The following is a 10,299-nucleotide window of genomic DNA, read 5'->3' on the forward strand; positions in this document are numbered from 1 at the left end:
CCACAGATATCACAATGATATGGTTTCTATCCTGCACTGGTGTTTAGTTAGGACACCACTTTCAGAGAATGATTTACCACAGATATCACAATGATATGGTTTCTATCCTGCACTGGTGTTTAGTTAGGACACCACTTTCAGAGAATGATTTACCACAGATGTCACAATGATATGGTATTTTCCCCATTATGAACGCGTTTATGTCTACACAATTGACTACTGAAAGAGAATAATTTACCACAGATATGACAATGATATGGTTTCTATCCTGCACTGGTGTTTAGTTAGGACACCTCTTTCAGAGAATGATTTACCACAGATATCACAATGATATGGTTTCTATCCTGCACTGGTGTTTAGTTAGGACACCTCTTTCAGAGAATGATTTACCACAGATATCACAATGATATGGTTTCTATCCTGCACTGGTGTTTAGTTAGGACACCACTTTCAGAGAATGATTTACCACAGATATCACAATGATATGGTTTCTATCCTGCACTGGTGTTTAGTTAGGACACCACTTTCAGAGAATGATTTACCACAGATGTCACAATGATATGGTATTTTCCCCATTATGAACGCGTTTATGTCTACACAATTGACTACTGAAAGAGAATAATTTACCACAGATATGACAATGATATGGTTTCTATCCTGCACTGGTGTTTAGTTAGGACACCTCTTTCAGAGAATGATTTACCACAGATATCACAATGATATGGCTTCTCTCCTGTATGAACACGCTTGTGTCTAGTCAAGTCACTGTTTGCAGTGAATGATTTATCACAGATATCACACTGATACGGTTTTTCACCAGCATGAATACGTTTATGATTAGTCAATAGACTATTACAAGAGAAGGATTTACCACAGATATCACAATGATATGGCTTCTCTCCTGTATGAACACGTTTATGGACAGTCAAGTCACCATTACAAGAAAATGATTTACCACAGATATCACAATGATATGGCTTCTCTCCTGTATGAACACGCTTGTGTTTAGTTAAAGTACCATTTTCAGAGAATGATTTACCATAGATATCACAGTGATATTGTTTTTCCCCAGTATGAATATGCTTATAATTAGTCAAGTCACCATTGTATGAGACTGATTTACCACAGATATCACAATGATATGGTTTCTATCCTGCACTGGTGTTTAGTTAGGACACCTCTTTCAGAGAATGATTTACCACAGATATCACAATGATATGGTTTCTCTCCTGTATGAACACGCTTGTGCTTATTTAAGTGACCACTTTCAATGAATGATTTGCCACAGATCTTACAATGAAATGGCTTCTCTCCTGTATGAATGCGTTTGTGTTTAGTTAAAGTGCCATTTTTACAGAATGATTTACCACAGATATCACAATGATATGGTTTTTCCCCTGTATGAATGCATTTATGATCAGACAAGTGGCTACTATGAGAGAATGATTTACCACAGATATCACAATGATATGGTTTCTCTCCAGTGTGAACGCGCCGGTGTTTAGTTAAGTCATTACTTTGAGAGAAAGTTTTACCACAGATATCACAATGATATGGCTTCTCTCCTGTATGAGTACGTTTGTGTTTAGTTAAAGTGCCATTTTCAGAGAATGTTTTACCACAGATATTACAATGATATGGCTTCTCTCCTGTATGAATACGTTTGTGAATAGTCAAGTGATTTCTTCGAGAGAATGATTTTCCACAGACATCACAGAAATATGGTTTCTCTCTTGTATCAGGGTTTTTAGGTTCAGTTAAATTATTCATTATGACAGGATAATTTGTCATATATATCACAATAATATTGCTTTTTTCTTTTCTATGAATATGTTTGTGTTCATTTGCATCACTTTTTTCAAAGAATAATTTAATGTAAATCTTTCTTTCTTCTGTGATCTTACTTAATACCTAAATCAACAGGTGAAAACTGTCAACTCGTTTGTAAAGTTATCCAAACTTGTAAAGCAATCACCTCCTCTACATTCCAGACAAGAAAAATATTCTGCTGTTGTTTGTCATAGATTATATTTATATAGAAACGTTGATGTATAGATGAATGCTCCTTATAAATATATCATCTTCCTTTAGTTGATGAAAATATCAAAGGCACATCTGAACGAAGTAATTTCTTTCATGTCATCATGATGTGATATTCTGAAATATAAAAAGAAGCAGTAAGATAAAGAGGATAGTTAAGTGACATAGTAATTCAACATTGTAAATATTACAACATCAACACTGTCAGCCATTTAATGTCAATGTTTACTGGGGTCAGAGTTCATTGAGGTGTTGAAACATTGGTATACCCACACAAGTTTACTACACACTTCACTTTTACCTTTCAGAAAAATGTTTGATTTAAGACTTCATGTTGCCCGACCGGAATTCCCTTTTCTGGACCAGCTCGCTAGCTATCCAGCAGTGAAGGTCCCTGTCTTCATGTTGTCTACCATGAGCCCATGGTCAGTGCCCTACACATCATTTGGATCTTTTCGCTTTGACCGGCAGATTTTTAAAATAATTTCTATGTAACTAAAAAATTTTAAATTTCGTATACTGGTAGAATGTGTTTATAAAACATCTTTTTCTCTTGGCTTTCTTGAGAAAATTCTGTTGTTTAATTTCTAGCATTTCGGCAATTTCAACCAATGAAAGACGTCTATTGAGGTGAAAACGATTTCTGCCGTAACATTTACTGGCGGCATCATATTAAAATGTCCCTGTTTTTTATGAGAAGAAAGATACCCTGTGGCCATAAACTGAGGGGTCACTCGTAAACAGAGCTGGATAACAAAACCGTTCCCTATTTAGTGTCCATCCATAATTATGACCCTAGTATAGATCTATTGCATTTCAATCTGTTTTAGGGTTGGGGGAAGGGTATCTTTTTTTCTTCAGAAATGTAAATAAACCCAATCTGTTTCTTAAACGAATATATATGTAACAGGGACATTTTCATATAATGCCGCCAGAAAATGTTACGGCAGATATCGTTTTCACCTCAATAGACGTCATTAATTGGTTGAAATTGCCGAAATGCAAGAAATTAAACAAATATGTTACAAACTACAGAATTTTCTCAAGAAAGCTAAGAGAAAAAGATGTTTTTTAAGCACATTCTACCAGTATACGAAGTTTAGAATGTTTTAGTTACATAGAAATTATTTTTAAAATCTGCCGGTCAAAGTGAAAAGATCGCATCATTCACATCAAGGTCCCCTTCCATCATTTCCAGGTAGAAAAAATAAGAAGCAATCAAGTACTAGGGTCCATGTAATTCAGTTATGCCCTCCCGCCAATTTTCAGGTCAAAAGCACAAAAGGTTATTGTTTTAATTATCAAAAGATTACTATTATCATCATCATCATTATTATTTTCTTCACACAGAATGGAATGAAATACAAAGCCAACCTCGGCGGAAAGTCCTGAGTTCAAATACGGATGAGATCGACTTTGTCTTTCATCTCTTTCGGGAAAAAACCGGGACCCATGCAATCGACTTATCGCTCGTATTAAAGATTGCTGACCCTGGGCCAGTTTTGAAATTATCATTATCATTACTATTATTAATATAACATTAGAGTAAATCTTTATCAACTTACCGTTTTATCAATGCCTCTTAAACAACAGGATAACATATATTAATGTGGAATTCTTCAATCGGACTCCTCACATTTTACTAATTAATTACGCTGTTTTATTCTCACTTTACCAATTAATTTCAGTTCTATCACATGTATCAGTCGGTCATAGTATTTTATAAGCATCAAATCAACATTTCAATTTGGAAGTTATTAATTAAGACGAGTAATTATAATTTCCTAATGCTGACAGGTTCCCGCTTCGAAATAATTACAGTGACAGCGAGAGGTTTACATAATTCTATTATTTATATTGGTATTCGTAGTATTATTATCACCATTACAGCGTTAAAGTGAATCTTTGCAAACTTACCGTATTCGGATATAAAATGCGAGTCCAGTGATCGCTAATTAAAAGCACTAATTAATAAACGAAGGAAACTGTGTTGTAGAAGTTACTTCCCTTGGTATGATTGCATTTCTTAAATTCTCCAATAGATGGCTCTGCTGACTTGTTGGTTCCGCTCCAGTGATTTTCTTTGTCCCATTCAACAGATTATTTTGATAATGTCTATTCCTTTTTCCGCTCCAGTGAATTTCTTTGTCCATTCTGTCAATAAATTACCTTGAGTGTTTCCAAAATTACACCAGATTATTTTAATAAAGTCTACTCCATTTTCAGCACATAAATTAACTGCGTCGTTGACCCCTTAAAGAGGATGCCATCTTTAACCTGTTGCTTCCTCACGGAACATCCTTTAATGGTCCTCCTTGTCCCTTCGTGATGTCACTTTCTCTCCTTTCCGGTCATTTTCCTTCCTCTATACATCACACTAAGGATCTTTTCCTACTCTTCTCTTCTCTCTATTACTCTTTTCCTGTCTTTCTACTTTACTCTTACCCCCACTCCCTGAATACCCTTCTTTCTCACTACTCCCCCTCTACTCTCTTTTCCTCTCTCTCTCTATCCCCTCTATCTCTCTCTATGCTCTCTCTCTCTCTCTCTCTATCCTCTCTCTCACTGATATTGTTTCATTGTCTATCTACTTCGCTTTTGCTCCTCTTCTCTCAATGCTCTTCCTCCCTCTCTGCCTCCTACTCTTCCTTCTACTCAACACTCTTCTTTCTCCCTCTCTCCCTCTGTAGCTCTTTACTTGACTATTTCACTCTACAACTCTCTCTATCTACTGCTCTTTCCCTATGTATCTACTAAACTCCTCCCCCTCTCAGTGTCCATCTTTCTCTATCTATTTTACTCTTTCTCCCTCACTCAGTTGCTCTTTCCCTCTCTATCTACTCCACGCTTTTCCCTCTCTCTCTCAGTATCCCTCTTATCTACTTTACTCTTTCTCCCTCACTCTGTTGCTCTTTCCCTCTCTCTCAGTACCAATCTTTGTCTATCTGTTTTACTCTTTCCTTCCCTCTCTTATTGCTCCTTCCCTCTCTACCTACTTCTTTACCTCTCTCACTGTCCGTCTTACTCTTTCTTCTTCTCTCTGTTACTCTTTCCCTCTCTCTTCTACTTCGTGCTTTCTCCCCCTCTCTCAATACCATCTTCCTCTATCTATTTCACTCTTTCTCCCTCTCTCTATTCCTCTACTACACTCTTTCAATGAACCTCTCTCCCTCTCTCTCTCTCCTCCCCTTCGTTTTATCTCAGGTGTAAAAAAAACAAAAAAACTTTTAAGCAGGAACAATCCACAACTCGACCAACGGATCGACTGGAGTGTCTTGGCCCGATCGTCTTAAAAACCAAGGGTCCTAATTGAGATCCCTTCACCATTTTACACACTGATTGTGACCAACGGATCGACTGGAGTGTCTTGGCCCCCGATCGTCTTAAAAACCAAGGGTCTTAATCGAGATCCCTTCACCATTTTACACACTGATTGTAAAATCATTATTATTAACAAGAACTAAGGGTCGCAGGTGAAAATGGCGTTAGAGGACAAGTTTCACGATGCTGCTAGCCGCGGGAATATGGATATCTTGACGGAGGGTACGAAACGGGAACTGAATCAGATGAATGAGGACGGCATTACACCTACCCACTGCGCCGCTGCCTCTGGGAGCATTGCCGCCCTGCGAGTTATCTTGGGACGAGGGTAAGGTGCTCTATAATATTAATAATAAATGTTGACACACACATACACACAGACTTCTATGTATGTATGTGCGTGTAAGTACATGTATATATGTTTGTGTATGTATGTATGAGTGTGTATAAATATACATATATGTAAGTGTATATATATCTGTATATATATATATGTATGTATGTACGTATATGTATATGTGATTGTGTGTGTATATATATATATATATATATACATATATGTAAGTGTAAATCTATCTACCTATCTAGCTATATATATATATATATATATCTGTAACTCTCTCTCTCTCTATATATATATATATATTTATATATATATGTGTGTGTGTGTGTGTGTATGTACGTATATATATACGTGAGTGTATGTATATATATATATATATATATATATATATATAATAATACACATATATATATATATCTGTATATCTATCTTTGTGTGTGTGTGTATGTATGTATGTACGTATATATATATATATAATACGCACACACATTTTGTTTTGTATGTGTGTATATGTGACATATATATTTACTTACGTACACACACACACAAACACATCTCAAAAAGTTAATATACTCCTCTCATCAAACCACTTTTACCTGTGCAGACACTAACTACCTGTTGCTTCAAATTTTATTAATGTATTTTATGCCCAAGACATGTCTCCTAAATCCTAGATTAAACATTTAAATACATTAAATGACATTATCTTGTCTCTAGGATATAAATCTTCCAAAAACTATCTTGTCTGTTTTAGTTTTAAGGTCTCCCCCTCTCTCTTTCTATATATATATTAATAATATAAGGGTGTGAAATATAACCATTATCGGTGGAACTTTTACAAAAAGCTCTTTATATATATATATATATATATATATATATATAAATAGGGAAATATATTTGTAGAAAATAGGAATAAGCGGTCTTTGACTACTATTTCTAAATTTTCGGTATCTGGCTAAGCAACTTGTTGCTTAACCCTATTTATATATATATATATATATATATATGTATATATATATATATATACCAAGTAAGTTAGGGGTTGTGGGTCCCACCCACTAAGGGATAATATTTATACAATATACTGCTGGTATAATACCCAATTATTAATACACAAGTGTTTTAAATTGCAATGCAATAAACTTATTGTATTAAATAGGGAAGGTAAAGAAATATTTTACCATTAATTTATATTACAAATAAGAATTTGTAATATATATATATATATATATATATATATATATATGTATGTGTGTGTGTGTGTGTATGTATGTGTGTACACACACACACACATATGAAGAAAAAGGAGGCATCCAAAATTCTGACTGCCCCTTTTTTCTTGATATACAATATCTGTACACTTCGTCAAACAATCTACACATACACACACACTATATATATGTGCATATATGATTGAGACAGCTGCGAACGAATTATGAATATTATTCCCTTTGATAAGATCGGGAACGAAGCGATCCTACGGCGTGCTGGCCCACCTCGTATGATGGAAAATCCTCAATGAGAGAAATTTACGTTGGTTAGGACACGTACACAGCAGACTCCCGGGCTTTCTAAGGGAAAAGAAAAATCACGGAAAACCTAGACCAGGAGTCGGCGAACTGGGGTCAATTGAAATTCTTGGGGGTAATTTTATCCTACATTAGTTATATATATATATATATATACACATGTACATGCATACATATATATATGTGTGTGTGTATGTGTGTATAATAAAAGCTATATATATGTATAAAATTATATAAAAATCATGTTCCTTGTTATCTACGATTTTCTTCCCTTTCGATTGAAGGGGGTAACATCGATGTAAATAAATATTGGATTGTCCGGTAAGTTCGTGCCGATATATAGTAGCTTACCTTTCGACTTATTTTAGAACATGGTTGAGTCCATAAAAGAAGGATTTGACTACACCTCCATTTAGAGCACAGTTTAAGCTATCTTTTCATGGAAGAAGATTTATGTTCCTATAACCTGTGTTAATACTGTAACCCTTTAAAATGGAAGATAAGAAAGTTCATTTTCGGCACTTGATGCTTTGGGAACCAGACAAAAATTGCTGCAGCTTGGCTGGGATGTGTTACCCCACCCTCCATATTCACCAGATATTGCTCCTTCGGATTTCCACTTATTCAGGTCTCTTAATGGTAAAAATTTCAATTCCTTGGATGACGTAAAAAGATACCTTGATGAATTCTTTGCCATGAAACCACCTCAATTCTGGGAAGAGGGTGTTTTCAAGTTAAAGGAAAGATAGAGACGCATTGTGCAACAAAATGGCTCATATTTGGTTGATTAAAAATGTAATGGCAAGTAATTATTGACCTTTTTCTTTCCTTTAAAAATCGGCATGAACTTTTCGGACAATCCAATATATTTTGGAGTAATTGATTAAAGCAGTTCTCCGACACCTGACCTAGACTGAGATTCAAAGATATAACAAGGAATTGATCATAATAAATGGCAACCTGACCAGTATGAAGAAAGCTTATCATGTAATGTCAAAGCCACGAACAGTCTTAGTTGCGACGAGTGACTGCATAAGCTTTCTTCAATTACTGGTCGGTCATTCACTCGAGTTTGTCATTCATTATGATCAATTAGGAGTGGCTGTGTGGTATGTAGCTTGCTTACCAACCACATGGTTCTGGGTTCAGTCCCACTGTGTGGCACCTTGGGCAAGTGTCTTCTACTATAGCGTCGGGCTGAACAAAGCGTTGTGAGTGGATTTGGTAGACAGAAAAGGAAAGAAGCCCGTCGTATATATATATATATATATATATATATATATATGTGTGTGTGTGTGTGTGTGTGTATGTATGTATGTGTGTCTATATGTTTGTACGTCTGTGTTTGTCCCTCCAATATTGCTTGACAACCAATGCTGGTGTGTTTACGTCCCCGTAACTTAGCAGTTCGGCAAAAGAGACCGATAGAATAAATACTAGGCTTACAAACAATAAGTCCCGGGGTTGATTTGCTTGACTAAAGGTGGTGCTCCAGCATGGCCTCAGTCAAATGACTGAAACAAGTAAATGAATAAAAGAATAGTATGTATGTATGAGTGGAGGTAAAGAATACATGCCCACCCATTTTCGGCCTAATCCTCACCCTAAACCTAACCCTAGCCCTAAACTAAAACCTAACCCTAAACTTAAACCAAACCCTAACCCCTAGCCCTAAACCTAACCACTAGGTGTGTATGTATGTTCTCTTTCGCTTTTTAATTTTAGAGTAAATTTTGACAAACCCCTTAACCTTTGAGGGTCATTGAGATGCTAGGTCGAGAAAAATTGGCAGAGTCCATCACTTTCCAGGCTAAACCCATTTTTAACCACTAAGCGATGCAACTCCACTAATGGTACTCATTTTTATAGCTGAGTGGACTCGAACAACATGAAGTGGTTTTGCTCAAGAGTGCAACACATTGCCTGGTCCAAGAATTGAAAGCGCATGTTATGATTGCGAGTCCAAAACCCTAACCACTAAGCCATGCACCTCCACAGTAAATTTTGACTGGCCACCTGCTTGATAGAAAACATCTTCTTTTGTTCATCATGCTATAAATCTTAGAAAGGACTTGCAGATTTTTCTAGGCCCGTATGTGTGTGCTGTGTGTGTGTGTTTATGTAAGTATGCACAGGTGTGTATGTACATATGTCATGCATGTATATATGTCTATGTAACTTTGCATATATATGTATATACTCTTTACTCTTTTACTTGTTTTAGTCCTTTGACTGCGGCCATGCTGGAGCACCGCCTTTAGTCGAGCAAATCGACCCTGGGACTTATTGTTTGTAAGCCCAGTACTTATTCTATCGGTCTCTTTTGCTGAACTGCTAAGTGACGGGGACAACCAGCATCGGTTGTCAAGCAATGCTAGGGGGACAAACATACACACACACACATATATATATACATATATACAACAGGCTTCGTTCAGTTTTCGTCTACCAAATCCACTCACAAGGCATTAGTCGGCCTGAGGCTATAGCAGAAGACACTTGCCCAAGATGCCATGCAGTGGGGCTGAACCCGGAACCATGTGGTTGGTTAGCAAGCTACTTACCACATAGCCACTCCGGCGCCTATATATATATGTATGATTGTAAACGTGTGTAAGTATATTTGTATGTAAGTGTGTTTGTATGTTTGTATAGTAGTAGTAGTAGTGTTTGTATAGTAGTAGTAGAAGTTGTTGTTGTTGTTGTTTTAGTTGGAGTAGAGGGGCGGCATTTAATCTTATAATTACATATAATTATCAACAGGTGTTCGTTATCAAAAAGGCTTTGTTTTAGTAATCATAAGGGTCTTCCATTGTATTTATATATTATATAATACAATATACATACATATATGTATATATATATACTTCATTTCCACACACGCCAGCTGAATTCAATTCATCCCCAGTCAAAAGACACCTGTTGTTGTGTCCTGTTATTATTATTATTATTTTTATTGTATTTTGTATTTATATTCGTGTAACATCGTCTGTTTTTCCATCCTTGTTTTCGTGTACGTTCGATGCTTTTCTTCCAAGAAATCTAATGCTCTTAGCTTAGTTTTTC

At 36.0% G+C, this 10,299-nt stretch overlaps 2 protein-coding genes across 2 annotated transcripts in view; one reads left to right on the forward strand and one right to left on the reverse strand.

Annotated features, from left to right (window-relative positions):
• Window positions 1-441: 441 nt before the first annotated feature.
• Window positions 442-2,464, reverse strand: LOC118768068 (zinc finger protein 431-like). The gene is made up of 4 exons (XM_036513857.1): window positions 2,454-2,464; window positions 1,181-1,429; window positions 891-936; window positions 442-806 (listed from the first exon to the last, which is right to left on the reverse strand). The coding sequence occupies exons 1-4, from the start codon at window positions 2,462-2,464 to the stop codon at window positions 624-626; spliced, it is 489 nt and encodes a 162-aa protein (XP_036369750.1). The 3' UTR covers window positions 442-623.
• A 2,695-nt stretch (window positions 2,465-5,159) lies between these two features.
• LOC115225082 (Usher syndrome type-1G protein homolog) overlaps window positions 5,160-10,299 on the forward strand; it is a 30,914-nt gene continuing 25,774 nt past the window's right edge. The window contains exon 1 of the mRNA XM_029796004.2: window positions 5,160-5,689. Within this exon, the coding sequence (XP_029651864.1) occupies window positions 5,520-5,689 (170 nt within the window). The 5' untranslated portion in view covers window positions 5,160-5,519. The remainder of the gene's footprint in view (window positions 5,690-10,299) is intronic.

This window comes from Octopus sinensis, linkage group LG27 (genome assembly GCF_006345805.1).
Source record: "Octopus sinensis linkage group LG27, ASM634580v1, whole genome shotgun sequence".
Taxonomy (NCBI): Eukaryota; Metazoa; Mollusca; class Cephalopoda; order Octopoda; family Octopodidae; genus Octopus; species Octopus sinensis.